The sequence below is a fragment of the Acipenser ruthenus genome, chromosome 12 (genome assembly GCF_902713425.1).
Source record: "Acipenser ruthenus chromosome 12, fAciRut3.2 maternal haplotype, whole genome shotgun sequence".
Taxonomy (NCBI): Eukaryota; Metazoa; Chordata; class Actinopteri; order Acipenseriformes; family Acipenseridae; genus Acipenser; species Acipenser ruthenus.
The window spans coordinates 17,235,207-17,251,166 of record NC_081200.1 but is presented as its reverse complement, the minus strand read 5'-3'; the positions used below and the strand labels follow the sequence as shown (position 1 = coordinate 17,251,166).

The 15,960-nt window shown below is 39.9% G+C and overlaps 1 protein-coding gene across 3 annotated transcripts in view; it reads right to left on the bottom strand.

The window, feature by feature from the left end:
* LOC117417399 (vigilin-like) overlaps positions 1–15,960 on the bottom strand; it is a 36,125-nt gene that overhangs the window by 5,594 nt on the left and 14,571 nt on the right. For all 3 annotated transcript variants that reach the window (XM_034029540.2, XM_059034618.1, XM_034029541.2), the window contains 10 exons: positions 12,155–12,286; positions 11,596–11,814; positions 10,746–10,967; positions 9,400–9,618; positions 8,721–8,859; positions 7,768–7,922; positions 7,435–7,539; positions 7,108–7,242; positions 1,387–1,530; positions 376–555 (listed from right to left, as the gene is read on the bottom strand). In XM_034029540.2, the coding sequence (XP_033885431.1) occupies positions 376–555; positions 1,387–1,530; positions 7,108–7,242; positions 7,435–7,539; positions 7,768–7,922; positions 8,721–8,859; positions 9,400–9,618; positions 10,746–10,967; positions 11,596–11,814; positions 12,155–12,286 (1,650 nt within the window). The remainder of the gene's footprint in view (positions 1–375; positions 556–1,386; positions 1,531–7,107; positions 7,243–7,434; positions 7,540–7,767; positions 7,923–8,720; positions 8,860–9,399; positions 9,619–10,745; positions 10,968–11,595; positions 11,815–12,154; positions 12,287–15,960) is intronic.

Here is a 15,960-nt window from a genome sequence, read left to right as displayed (position 1 = left end):
CCTACTACAACCACCTATATGATGTATTTCATTGGGTTTAATTATACTGATCCCTTCATGAAATCATTTGATTCAAGACAATTACTAAAAACTTTAGTAACTCAAGGGCAAGTAAATACATGTTTAAAGCCAACAAGCAATCAGATTCTAAAAGTTGTTAGAATCCAGGTTAGCTTTAAAAAAGGACAGCCCTGGTTCAGCATTTCAAAAAAGACAAGGCTATAACTGAAGTTACTGCTTCCTCGTATGAATCACAATGTATTGCGCTTCACACTACCAACAACGGTCTTGCTATAATCAGACAGCAAAAAAAGTACCAAGATGCATAAATGCAGCACAATCATTTCAGATGCAAAACTAGATGAAGGGCTTCACCTTGAACTCGTCCATGATCTTGCGGATGCCTTTGCCACGACCTCCGATAATCCGGGCGTGGACGCGGTGGTCCAGGGTGATGTCCTCGGAGACCATCTCCTCCAGCTCTCCCACGATCTGCAGGATACTGTCTCTAGCAGCCTCTGCGTTGCGTTCATACCCTGTAATGGTGATCTGGTCCTGCACAAACCCACAAAATTACCCTTTACACACAAACCAGGTGTTTGGCAAATACTGCTTCAGCTGGGGTCTATTATGGGGCAGGCAGTGATCTTAAAAGGGGGACCTAGTAGTCTAAGAAACATACAAATAAAAAAAAGAAATAAAAAAAAAGGTCAGGCCAATTTTATTGTGGATATGTTTTAGATGGCAATACTTCTGACCAGTGTTGCATATACTGCAATACATTTTGCTAGCTTCCTTTAAACCTTTGGTCCGACATTACAATGTTCCTTTTCCTGTACGTAAAGCACAGGTGGAGTTGTTTTCTCCGGAAAAAAGCAGAGAACCATTCAAATGGCTAAGAGACCGATGGGAACTGAAAAAAAAAAAGGGGGGGGGGCAGATCTGAGCAATACACCTAGCCCCGGCACCACAGAGATAACACGGCCATAAACAAGATAGCTGCTTCCGCATTCAGCGCTCAAAGAAATCGGACATTTGCAGAGCTTTGAGATGTTATAGTAATAAAATAATGACTTGGATCGCATTAGAGGAATTTGGCGATAAAAAACAAACAATCAGGAGATTATTTATTAGTATGCACGACTATGAAGAGGTATGTGAAATACAGTGAACAAGGGGTGGGGCTGGAGATGCAATACTGAATGTCCTGTTGATATGCAGTGCCGTGCCTTTTAAACCTGTTTTACTGTAAAACTTTTAAAACAGCGCGTGTAAAATTAACAGTGCGTATGAAAATGAGTTGAACCCGACGGGCCTGAGACGTGCTGAATAAATGGACCGCTAAGGGTTAATATCTCCAAGTCCCCAGCAGGTGGCACTCTGTACCTGGTTGTCATCATTCTTGTCTGGGAACTGGATGTTAACATCGTGCTCTGTGCGGATTTGAGTGATGACTGCCCCCTTTCTGCCGATGATCTTGGGGTGATACTTGGGGTCCACAGAGATGGTCAGCTTGAAACTCCTCAGAGCCTGGGCAAGGGAGAAGTGAAAATCAGTGTCAGGGAGGTTGAGACAGCACTGGTAAAGACTGCATTCTTGACTAAATGCTATGTTCGTCAAAGGCCCTGTCCACACTACACAACCGATCGAGAACCGTACTCAACCGCTCTAATTAATCCAGCTCAAAACGTCCACACTGAAGTACCGTTTCATGTTTAGTCAGGCTTAATGCGTCCACACACCATTAGAATAGTTCAGTTACAATTCCCAGCAGCGACACAAACCGTGGAAATTAATACGATAGTATCCCACCATGCACTATTTTATTTTAAAATAATGTGTTATGCCCCATATTAAGAGGTCCATATTGCTAAAAATAACTAACAAGTATTGTGGAAAAAGTAAATCCGAACACACACACGAGTAGGTCTTGAAGTTTTCAGATTTTATTTTTAATCAGGTGAAGTCCCTTTAAACAAATTGAGCTGATTCTGTTTATAATTAAACTCAGAAAAAAAAACTTAATTACAAAACAATCTTTGTTTTTACCTTCATTTCTTGCCTGAGCCTAATTCTGGTCATCTTCATTTTATTTCAAAACAGAGCTGACAAATTATGTAATTTGTTCATCCTACTTTTAACTTGCATTTCATTTTTGAAGTCGCCTAATTTAATTTGTGTTTTTGTTATTTTCCCCACTAGTTTAACAGATGTCCTGACAGATTTTTTTAAACATAAAAATGAATACCTAGTGCGGAGTGTACACTGATAGCAAGTCCTTCAAGCGCCTGTTCCGAGTATTTCGCCAAACAAAGCATTTTGGGATATTGGAGGATACGCAAAAAAATGTAGTTTGGTATTACAGCGTCCACACTTCTGATAAACCGCACTACCTGATGCGATCTAATTAGAACCAGACTCGAGACTACCTCCTGAGGTGGTCTCGAGTACGGTATTAAATGCTGCTTAGTGTGGACGCAAACCGTATTTAGCACTTTTAAGCCGGCTTAAATGCAACTAATACGGTTTAAAAGGCATAGTGTGGACAGGGCCTAAATTGTTTCTTCCTTGTTTCTCTCAAGGAAATGTGGTGCAAATTCTCAAACAAAACAAAAAAGCTTTATAAGCACTTCTACCTAGAACTGCCAAAAGTAGTCATTTTGACATATTGTTACAATTACTTGCTTTTATTGTCAATGACCTACGTTTTTTTTTTTTTAAATATGTATACAAGCCAGTTTGTCATCTCTACCTCCGCTGAGTTTACAGCAGCATGCAACTGAATACAATATTGCTCTTGAAGTCTAGATATGTGTTCTCAATCTTTATTGTAATCCTATCAATTCCTTGGAGAACTGCCGTCTGGCTGTCTACATGAGCATATAATCTGCTGTCTTATAATACTACTATTACAAAAAAAATTTAGACATCTTGATATTTTTGCATTTTGATTTGAGAGCAACGACAGATATATTTGCATTAGCAGCAGAAATTTGGAACGACTTCATTGCCCGTTTCAAGCTAAACATAAAACAATACATGGACAAGCAGCTGTTTAACAAAAAGCGCGGTGCCTCCTGGACACAATACATGTCAAACAAACCTGTCAAATTTGGGATCAAGTTTTGGCTGGCTGCAGACCCTACACCATACCTGTGCAAAGATGAAGCTTGCCCATCTGGTCAGAGACTGGATGACAACGTGGTACCAGTGTTTGCACCAGGACTTGCAGACCGACTGTCAATGTGGCCCCCACTCAATTTTAGGGGGACATTTTCTTTGGTGAGGGAGTCAATATGTTTGATAATTCAGAACCAACCACCATTTCTTAATTTTGTTTTTTTAAATATGCCAGAGTTTACTGACCTTTTGTTTCTGAAGAACAAAAAATAACTGTAAAGCTGTAGATACAACCAAGGTGTCTCTACACTACTCACTGTCACTTTTGGGGAAAATATTGGGAAATACACCAGCATCACTGACATATCACGGAGTAGTGGATATTCATTGTACCAAAATCACATTAGAACAGGGGTTTGCAATCTAAGCTGCATACCCCTTTCCAAAAAAGTAGTGCACCACATACCCCTATCTGAGATAGTCATAATTAAAACAGAAAAAAGGTTTGTACAACATGATACAACAAAACGCACAAGCCTTGGAGTGTGTGATGGATAAAATTATAAACAAGTTACAGTATTATAATTGAAAAGATATATATTATATTTATTTACTTTGGGATAAATAGTCCCTCAAACAGGTTTCTAGTTGTTGGAAACGTTTTATTGTAAGTACTAATTAATTAAAATCAATGAAGCCTCCGTGCTAAACTCAGTCACTCAGAAATGACTTAGAACTATTACATGATAGCAAATGGCAATCATGTATTTTTACTGATAATAAATTACAGAAAAGGCGGCAAAGAAAAGTTCATTATGAAAACATACTGGCATTTAATTCCTGGCGACTAAAAAACACAGTACCGATGCCAATTAAACAATAATAAAACGCTTGCCTAGTATCAGTGTGATGGATGTCTCTGCTTGTTACCACACAAATCACTGATGGCAGGGAAATTGGGAGAGCTTCAGTCGCAAGACATTTTTGGCGTTTTTAAATCGAACAGTATTTCGTCTTGATCGCCCTTTGCTAGTAATGTACTAGTATTGAGCCGACAATCCATATTTGTTCACTGGATTGAAAACTAAAACCTCACATCAGACGTAACGGCTTGTCAAATTAGACAGCATGCAATACTTCGGTTTCCGATTGGCGATACATTATGTATTTTGAAATGAACCAAAAAGTACTGAAGTTACAATAAACTTTAAAATCGGGTCATTGAAAAAAAAAAAAAAATTATATATATATATATATATATATATATATATATGCGACTTGCAGGCATGAACGCACACAGGAAATAAAATGGAGTTAAAGACTAGGCTTTTAGTGTTTTTTTTTTTTGTTTTTTTTTTATGTATTTATCCCAAGGACAGACTGCAGTAACCACCCAACTGTTTATATGACATTTAAAAACAGGGTTTATTTAGAAGGTACATATTTAATATGTAAATTAGCCATGTGTGCCCTGAACACTGTCACAGTTAGTCAGTCTGGTGTTAGCGATTACACATTGATTATGTGAGAATTTTGCAATAGATTGGGAAGTGGTACTAAGTAAAATGCGTTGTCTGCCATTTCAGAATTTCTCGCGTACCCCAGTTTAAAAAATACCATTGTCCTGACTGGTAAATTCTTACCTTCCAGCTGCCCCTTTATTTTGACAATTGCCATATCAAAAATGGCATTTGACATTTCATTCTGTATTACATCAGATTCCAGTGGTGTTCTCAGTGCATGATGTATTATATACAGTGCTGTATAAAATCACACATTATTTTTTATATTATATTATATAATATAATATATATATATTATATATATATATATATATATATATATATATATATAATTTTTTTTTTTTAAATCGAGCAGTTATAGGCATACTGGCGAAATAGCCAAGAGACAGTGGTGTTTAACACAAACTGAATTATTTTGGGACAATTTTAGCATTTTGTCATAGAAGACACATTTCACGTATTTTATAACGTTACCGTAATCTTTTTTTTTTTATAAATCGATGCGGTTTTCGTTTCACAAATCTACTGCACTTAGTCTATAAATTGTATTGCAGTACACACAAGTTCAAATTTCTCCCATTCACTTGCTAGACCACTCCATATCTCCAAACAGATATTTTGTCTAGCAAATACATAAGTTAACAGCGGATGAATTTCACAGTATTTAAGCACAAATAACCTACATTTCAACAGTCACTGCCGAAGCTGATTACTTATTCTTCCGGAAGTAATGGTCGGGGTGTAACAGGGATACAAGGTTATATTTGCGCCGGGCCATGTTGTTAACAAGCCTGATGATGTTGTCGTCCAGGCTTTACTGCGAAACTGAATGTAACCAGGGAGGGTGCGAGCGCATTCTACTGGACTGGAGAATAAAAGGCACTGGAGTTTAATTATGAAAACGCAAGTGTAAACAAACAAGTAAAAAACATGGGAATAAAAAAAATGCATTCATATACTGTGTATTGGTATTGCGTCTGGTCTGGGAAGGGGGACATACAGGCGCGTTGAGAAATTCAGCAGGACATTTTTTATTTCGGGGGGGCATTGCCGCATTGGCGCGGCCTAGCGCGAACACTGTGGTACCTAGGATGATGTAACCATACTTAGGAAAAAGGGACTAATGTTACCAATGGACTTATTTCACTGCAATTCGCAAAACAGTTGGGGGTGCAGCGGCAGGCCTGGTTGGAACAGTAAAACAAAAGAGAAAAGTTTCCACGATCTGCGCAAAACTTAGTACTCCGTGAAACCAAATCACTGGTGTCCAGTTGCTGTATTTTATAATGTACTGGTCAAGGCATCAATCAATTCCTTCGTTTTGTACAATGAATGCACCAGGGAAAATATCAGAAAACTGCAACGCGGCAGGGAAAGGAAGCTCAACCTGGATACAGTGCATATCAAGTGACACATGCAACAGAGAACAATGCCAGGTAACTAAATGCAATAAAAATAAAGCATCTGATATCTGTGTCCAGTGTGAAAGAGCAGTATGTGGTAAATCCACACAAGATAAGCATTACATCTGTGTGGAAAGTGCTAATGTGGGGGCTACTTTGAAGTATGGTTTACACAATGTGAACAGTTATTTTTTATAAATTATTTTGATTTTACAATTCTGTATGTAGGCCTACATAACCAGTTTACAGCTGGTTCCACCAATTCTTTTGAAATGTTTATTAGTTTCATTTTTTGAAGTCGTGCTATGCAGTAGGCTAAAGTGAAATAAAACCTTTGTTTTTTGCAAATTACTTGTTTTTACAATTTTGTATGTACACATGGCAGTTTACACAGTATCTTCTTTTGAAATGTTTATTAGTTTTTCATTTCTTTATGTCATGCATTATATGCGCTAATTTCAAACAAAGCCTTGTTTATTTTTTCATTTAAATAGTGTTTCTGCTATGCAAATGTTAGCTATGATATTCATTAATAAAACAGAGTTATGACAGTGAGTTTCATTTTCATATCGAAGCTGTTTAAAATGTACCCATCAAAATGACTACCGCTGGCAGTTCTAGGTAGTACCATAAACCCAGTGGTTCTAGTGTTGATGTATTTAAAGTAATTGTAGCAAACAATTCCACAAACCATACCCATGTTGCACTATCAAAAAGGTGGCAAACAATCAGTTTAAAATTAACACATGTACCTTCATTTTAGAAAAAAGACACTACTAGGTTAAAGCCGTTTACTTTCTTGCCTTCCAGTAAGTCTGTTATTACTTCATTTCACACCAGCAGTGTCTTCTGGGTTTGTCACTAGGCAAATTAATGGTTTGCTAAAACATGTTTTTCAAAACTGCACATGAGACCTTATGAAAAGGATGTACATGGCAGAGAAAACATGGAACTCCTTTGTTGGCTGCAATTACTTTTAAACACAAGTCTACCTCAAAACAGTGCATATACATTTAAAAAAGGCAATATTGGACAGCTATAGTAGTGAAGCCCCTCCTTACCCGGTCCTCTTGATCAGCCTGCAGCTCTTTGACTCGCTCCAGGAGGCCTGCTTTGGCACGGTCCAGATTAGCAGCCAGCCCTGTGATGGAGATGGTGTCTGACTGCAGCTCAGGGGCAGGCACTTGGATATTAACCTGTGCAGGAAATGCATCACTCAGTATCCCATGAACAAACCGTGCAGTGCAGACACATTTAGATCCAAGCGAGAAACACAGGTGCTCATCTTTAGAATTGTAGCGCAGGAAGCTACGATTTGAAACGTGGGTTCATGTCAAATGAAATGCAGGCATTTAAAAACTACAGACTGCTGCTTAAATGAAACCTACTTCATACTCATCCATCATCTTGCGGATTCCACTTCCTTTCTGGCCAATGATGTAGCGGTGAAGGTCATAGGACACATCCACTGTGATGGAGACAGGAACCAGAGCCTGTAGACAAATCCCAGTTAATACACACTGCTCCATTTGACTGACAGAACTGACATTTCTGAATGTTACATTACATAAAAATGGTTTGCATACTCACTTGATCGCCCATAAAAACAAACAAATGTGTATTGTTAATACATTCGTAATATTCCTCAATCTTAGTTTACAAACTTGTATAGGCTGACTACAGTTAATGTTTCTAGATGTATATACAAATAAATTACAGACCTTAAGTGCTTCCACAGCTGCCTCACACCTGTCCTTACGCCCAGACAGGACGATGACATCACACTTTTTGGGAGCTGCTGGGTCCGCTGGCTCTTTGGGCTCTCCACTGACCTCTCCATTTTCCTGCACTGCTGGCTCCGGAGGGACTGGGGTAGCTGCAGCACAATTGGGAGACCCAAATGTTCAGGTTAGTTGAGGTGTAGTATACAAGCATGTTATATATTACAATAGTGCTAAGGACTTCATTCTTAAAAGCAAACTCTGGTCCCCCTCACTATTGTGCTTAACATGCAGATTTTGTAACTTAACCCTTTGCGGTCCATTTATTCAGCGCATCAAGTCAAATTAATTTTTCACTCCGTTTATTTTAGATGCACGGTTTAAAAGTATTTCACAGTAAAACAAGTTTAAAAAGGCACTGCATAACAGGACACTCAGTACTATATCTCCAGCCCCGCCCCACCCCTTGTTCGCTGTATTTTTCACATACCTCTTCATAGTAGTGCATAGCGATAAATCATCCCGATAACTCGTTTTATCACCAAACTCCTCAATAATGCGATCCAAGTCATTATTTTATTACAACATCTAAAAAAAGCTCTGCAAATGTCTGATGTTCTTTGAGCGCTGGATGTCAAAGCAGCTATCTTGTTCATGTCCGTGTTCTCTGTGGTGCCGGGGCTATCCGTATTCCTCAGATACGCCCTTTTTTTGGCTTCTCTCAGCTCCTATCGGTCTCACCTCGGCCATTGAATGGTTCTCTGCTTTTTCCAGAGAAAAAGCCACTAGAGACCTGTTTTTTACGTCTTTGATGTCGGACAGGGTCCGACATTGGACCGGAAAGGATTAAAGCTAGGATGGTAATAAACTAACCAGAGGGTATCTTGTCAGTTAACACTGCAGTTTTTCAAAAAGCTTCGTTTGATTTATATGCAGTGAGAGAATCCCTTTACCTTGGGGGTCCTCACGGTCTGGGAACTTGATCTGCACATTGTGGTCACGAGTGATCTGCTGTATGCGGGAGCCTTTGGGGCCCATGATGGAGCGATGGAACTTCTGAGGAATCACACACTCTATGGTCACCTGTGCATCCTGAGAAACCATAATATGTTGTTATACAGGCTATCAGACTAGGATCTTTAAGACACTTGACTCATGTTCCATTCCTTAAGCTTTTTAGTGTCATTTGTGGTTTTTGGTTTACTATTTGTCCTGTTAGTTTCAAACCACTACACTTTGGGAGTTTAAACACAGCAAGGTTCATACCAACCCTAGACAGGCTATTTGATATTAATCAAAAAAAAAAAAAAAAAAAAAAAAAAAGTATTCCCTTTAACACACTCTGCTCAGAACTGCATTGAGCCAAGTGCTACTGTTAAAATGAGAATAAGACAGCATCCATCAGACTGTCATTAATAATGAAATGCATAGAGCCCTACTGGAGGTTACTGCACTATTGATATCTTAAATGGTCTTGTCATTAACTTTGTGGACCAAGCACTTAAGTTTACAAACGAGAGGAGGCCATTCAGCCCATCTTGCTTGTTTGGTTGTGGACCCTATCCATTTTACCTTTCATTCTCAAAAGGCCTCTGACCACCCATGCAGACACCCCTGGGCTCCAGCACTCACCAGGTCCTCAATAATCTCAGCCATGCGCTTCTTGGCTGCCTCCACGCAGTCCTTGGCTCCCTTCAGGGTGACTTTGTCACTTTGGGTGCCAGTACGTGGAAAGCTGACCATCACACCTCCGTACTCCTCAGCGATCTCTCTCAACACCTGCCCCCGTCGAGACACAAAGTGCCGGTGATGCTTCGGATCAACGATCATAAAATCCTCTACTATGTTCTCCTGCAAATCCAAGGGAGAAGAAACAAAAACCATCAAGCATCACTAACTACATTGTATGACCAGCAACACAAAGGGAATGAATTTAAACCCAAGAGAAATACTAATCTAGTGTTGGATTTGTGAATAAATTTTTATACATGGAACTGAAAACTAGTTGGCTACCTCCGATTACTCCAAGATCAGAGTCAAGCCAATAATTAACCCTTTGCACTCCATTTATTAAGTGCGTGTCAGGTCCAATTTATTTTCACACGCGCAGTTAATTTTAGACGCACTGTTTAAAAGTATCCCCCCCCCCACAGTCAAACGGGTTTAAAAAGCCCTGCATATCAACAAAGCACTCACTAGGCATCTCCAGCCCCACCCTTTCGTTCGCTATCACTTTCACATATACCAAGAAATAAATAATAATAATAATAATAATAATAATAATAATAATAATAATAATAATAATACTTCTGCATACCGATCAGTCATCTCCTGATCACTCATTTTATCACCAAACTCCTCAATAATGCGATCCAAGTCATTATTTTATTACTATAACATCTCAAAACAGCTCTGCAAATGTCCGTGTTATTCTCTGTGCGCCGAAAGCTTGTTTTCTTATGGCCGCCCCCATCTGATGCCAGGGGCAAGTATGACTATTCATGAGACACGCCCCCCCCCCCCCCCCCCACCGCAGCTCGTCTCTCCTGTTGCTCCCACTCTGCCACTGAATGGTTCTCAGCTTTTTCCGGAGAAAAAACGACTAGAAACTAGTTTTTTGCGGTTTTTTTTTTTTTTTATGTCCGACATTGGACCGGGTAGGAATAATTGCAATGTCAGACCAGGTCCAACATAGGACCGCAAAGGGTTAAACATGGTGATGAAGCTGCTTTTGGTTTATATTCTCTTAACCAGAATAGTCAGTCTAAAACAACATTTGAAGCCTGTGTAATTCCAGTAAATTTTGCTTCAAACCATGTGATCTACTGTCAACTTTCATGCTTGTATACTACCTTAACTAATCCTGTAATCTGCTGCAAAAAAAGTAAGCGCTTGTTTATAAATATCCTTCATACCTCTAAACTCCCTCTACACTCACAGGGGAATAGTGTGGACAGGTATTCAGTTCAGATCCTTACCAGGCTCTTTATGAGGCCCTCCAGCTCCTTTTGTGCATCCCGGACAGACTCCTCCGTCCCCACCACAGTGATGAGCTCCTGGTCCTTGTCCTCGGCTGTGGGGAAGATGATGCGGGCGCCTGTGTTGTCACGCACCTTGCGGATGTTTGCACCTCCCTTCCCAATCAGGAACTTGTGGTAGTCTGGCTTGGCACGCAGCTCCACAGTGTGACTCCTTGTTTGCTGGTGGGAGGGGGGGGGGGGTTAAAAACACACACATTCAGGAACAGACGGCCTCCAGGTCTGCTGGTTTTCACAATAATGCCGATTGAGAAAATAAAAGTTGAGGTTTGTTGTAGCATGGCCATTATATAAACTTAGTGCTGTTAATATATTAACACTAAGAAATGGTTTTAAATGTTGTTACTATTAGAATATTATACAAGCTAAACAAAGGATGGGTTTGAAGTTCTGTTAAATCTTTCTAATTTATTAGCATTTCATTGCCGTTTGTGGCTTGCACAGTTTGACGTAGAAACCTATTTCAATGCAGACAGACACATTCTGTGTGAATGGGAACAAGTCTTGGCTAGGACTGAAACTGCTAAATTGTGTACTGGTGCTGATTTGGCATTTGTCATTACAGCTGCACCCGAGTTTTCAAAGTTAAGAAACCACACAAACATGCCTCTGAAACTACACCAAGTAATACCAAAATATTCCCTCTGTGGGCTGTACAGCTTATATAGCCAGTGTTGACATTCAAAGTTAGTTAAATTTAAATAAAAATGCATGCAGGACAAAAAAAAAAAAAAAAAAAGGGGGGGGGGGGGGGGGGGTTAGTTTCTCAGGAATAGTTCCAAGGCCATACCTTCTCCTCAGCCAGGGACAGCAGCTGCTGCTTGGCCTTGTCTACGTCCTCTGCTGGCCCCCGGATGGTCACGGTGTCAATGCCAGAGCCCTCTGTGGGGAAATGGATGTGGACGCCACCACACTCCTCCATGATGGAACGCACAAAGCGCCCTTTGGAGCCAATCAGGGAGTTGTGCAGCTTGGAGGAGATGGAGACCTCCATCTCAATGATGTTTGCCTGCAGAACAGAGAACAGAAGGCAGGAAACAGATTAAAAAATACTGTACAAGAAATCAGGTCTGAACACAGGCAAGCTATGGACCAGTAATAAGAATGACAAGAGTGAGACATTTAAAGCTTTAAAGTAAAGATCAGCCAATATGTATCATTAGAAATGCAAGAAAAATTTAAAAAAAAAAAAAAAAAAAAAAAAAAAAAAAAAGCACAAAAAGTAGTTCTAAAGTTGCTAAATTCTCTAATCTCGTAAGCGTCGCTGTCAGTTTGGTTTGTGCAACCAGTCTATTTCGTGACTAAACATCACACATTCTTACATAGCCAAGACTCCTCCGTTAACCTACCAATTCTTTCTGAATGGCCAAAACACGGTTTCGCGCAGCCTCACAATTTGCCTTCTTCCCAGTGATGACAATGACTTCAGAGTTGCTGTTCTCAGCTGGAAGGTCGATCTTCGTGTTAGTTTCTTCACGGATCTGGGGGGGGGGGGGGGGGGGGGGGGGGGAGAAGAGAGAAAGGGAGGCATTGCCATTAACCCTTGCGGCCCTACTGCCGACATCAAAAAAAGGTATCAATCAAATCACAGGTCCCTAGGCAGTTTCTCCACAAAAAGCTTTTAAATGGCAGAGAAGCCGGGGGTGGTGAGGAGGAGGAGGAGGAGGAGGAGGAGGAGGAGAGAAACACCCCACACAGATCTGAGCAATACACATAGTCCCTTCACCACAGACAAACGATAACTGCTTCCACAAACAAGACAACTGCTTCCACATCCAGCGCTCAAAGAATCTGTCATTTGCCAAGCTTTGAGATGTTACAGTAAAAAAATAATGACCGATAGCACCACTAAGGAGTTTGGTGATAGTGATCAGGAGATGATTTATCAGTATGCATGATTAAGAGACAAATACAGTGAACAAGGGGTGGGGCGGGGCTGGTGATGCAGTACTGATTGTCATGTTAATGCAGTGCCTTTTAAACTGGTTTTAGTGCAAATTACTTTTAAAACAGCAAGTGTAAAATAAACGGCTCGTGTGAATTAGATGCAACATGCCTGACAGGCACTGATTAAATGGACCGTAAAGGGTCAAAACAAGGGACAAAAGGCAGGCTAAATACAAACACCCAACAAGATGTGCTCCAAGCAAACCCTGTCCCCCTGCCCAACTCCCAAATCTTATTCAACCCATTGCTGCCTAAACAGAATGTCCATACATGGGCATGAATGACCACTTGTTTTGGTGCTTGTAGTTTGGCAACCTTAACCATAAATTAAAACCCAACAGTCATATAAAATTTCCAATTATATAAATGTATTTTGTTGTGGAATGTATTTATACAACCCATGCCCCACAAAAAAACAATTTAAATTTTAAAACTGCCAATTAACCACTTAAGTTAAATATAGAAAACTTTTAAACGTTAGTTGCAAAATGCTATGATTTTAAATATCTACCATTAAGGAGCAACAAGATTGTCAAAGCCATGGTCTGTATGCCCAGTAGTCCAGTCTAAGCAAAAAGGATCACAAAGTACATTGCCAAATCATATGAAACCTTTTAAACCATAAAAAGGTACGAATACAAGTAAAATAATCAGTTTATTAAATTATTCAATAGTGTTGCATTATGAAGAGAAATCATTTATATATAATTCAATATATCCATATGAATATCAATTATTTAAAAAAAAGAAGTCTATATAATGTATATTAGAAATTTGTATAAATGGCGACAAAGCCACCATATTGGCAGTCAAAAAGCACTGCATATCAATGGTGGATTACTCATTATATTAAGTTTAACACGCTTAACTTTATAGCCGATTTTTTCATTAAACACACTTAAGCAGGTTGGCGATTCTCGTCCTTAAAATAAACCTTAGTGAACAGAATCCTAAAGGCACTGCATTATGAATGACAATTTACTAAGCGCAGCAGCACAACGACAACAACAACGTAAATAGATTTAATCCTTTTAATTGTATTGAAATGTTTCACACAATTGACAGCAAGTAGTAATGCAATTTAAGTATGGGATACCAATAAATCTGTGGATTTAAATTTGAATCAGTTATTGAATAGTTATTAAGTTTGAGCTAGCGATAATAGTGTTCCTAACAATAACATTCCCTACCTGGAACTTCCTGTCTAAATGCCAGACAAATCAGGTTAACCCATTCCGAGATGAAGTACTCTTACAGTGGCTCTCCAAAGTGTTCACCCCCCCTGGACTTTTCCACATTTTATTGTGTTACAACATAGAATCAAAATGGATTGAATTAGCAGTTTTTGCCACCGATTAAAACAAAAAAAGTCCATAATGTCAGAGTGAAAAATAAAACCTACACATTTTTCTAAATTACAAATACAAAAACAGAAAATAATTGATTGCATAAGTATTTCACCCCCTTTGCTATGACACACCTAAATAAGCTCTGGTGCAACCAATTGTCTTTAGAAGTCACATAATTAGTTGAATGGATTCCACCTGTGTGCAATTAAGGTGTTTCACATGATTTCAGGTTAAATACACCTGTCTCTGGGAGGTCCCACAGTTGGTTAGTACATTTCCTAACAAAAACTACATCATGAAGACAAAGGAACATTCAAAGCAAATCCGGAATTAGGTTCTTCAAAAGCCCAATCAGGCGTAGGATATAAGAACATTTCCAAGACAATGAATATCCCCCGGAGCACAGTAAAGTCCATTATTAAGAAATGGAGAGAATATGGCACAACTGTGAATCTGTCTGGAACAGGCCGTCCTCAAGCAGAGTATCCGGGCGAGAAGGGCACTAGTCAAGGAGGCCACCAAGAGGCCTATGGCAACTAAAGTAGTTAGTCTTCCACGGCGGAGCTGGGAGACACTGCGCATATGGTAACAATAGCCCGGGTGCTTCACAAAACTGGCCTTTATGGGAGAGTGGCAAAGCAAAAGCCATTGTAGAAAAAAAAAGAAATAAAAAAAAATAAAAAAACCACACAACACAATCTCGGCTAGAGTTTGCTAGAAGGCATGTGGGAGACTCTCAGACCAAGTGGAAGAAGATTCTATGGTCTGATGAGACCAAAATAGAGCTTTTTGGCCTCAACGCCAAGCGCTATGTTTGGCGCAAGCCTAACACCACACATCATCCTGAGAACACCATCCCTACCGTGAAGCATGGTGGTGGCAGCCTCATGCTATGGGGATGCTTCTCTGCGTCAGGGCCTGGAAACCTTGTGAAGATAGTGGGCAAAATGGATGCAGCAAAAGTACAGAGAAATCCTGGAGGAAAACCTGCTGAAGTCTGCAAGAGACCTGGGACTTGGGAAAGGATTCATCTTCCAGCAGGACAATGACCCCAAACACAGCCAAAGCCACACTGGAGTGGCTTAAACAAAAAGGTCAATGTCCTGGAGTGGCCCGGACCTCAATCCAATTGAGAATACGTGGAAAGTTGAAAATTGCTGTTCACCAAAAGGTCCCCATCCAACTTGATGAAGCTTGAGCAATTTTGCCAAGAATGGGCAAAAATTGCAGTGTCCAGATGTGCAAAGCTGGTAGAGACTTATCCAAATAGACTCATGGCTGCAATTGCTGCCAAAGGTGCCTCTACCAAATATTGACTCAATGGGGTGAATACTTATGCAAATCAATTATTATCCGTTTTGTATTTAATTAATTTAGAACAATTTGCAGATTTTATTTATTTCACTTTGACATTATGGACTTTTTTTGTGTTGATCAGTGGCAAAAACTCCTAATTAAATCCATTTTGATTCCATGTTGTACCACAATAAAATGCAGAGAAGTCCAAGGGGGGTGAATACTTTTGAGAGCCACTGCAACTCAGTACTTTTATATGCCTTCATCTGGGAAGCTGTGTAGGGAGAGGGGTTTTCAACAAAATAGATCCAGATATAAAAAAGCACCGGCGGTGCACAATAGGCATCACAAACTCCTACAATCTGGCACTACTCTATCTTTAATTCCTGACACCTGGAGGAGAGTAGTGTGTTCTGTGGCAAATAACTCCCACTAGTGTGGAATACTGAATTTGCATTAGCTGCCATCGCGGATGACCGCCAGTATGGCGCTGGTGTCACGTGGGTGAAAACCCCAAGTTGGGCTACTACAATAAATGTGGCCACCACATTAAAAGCAGGCCA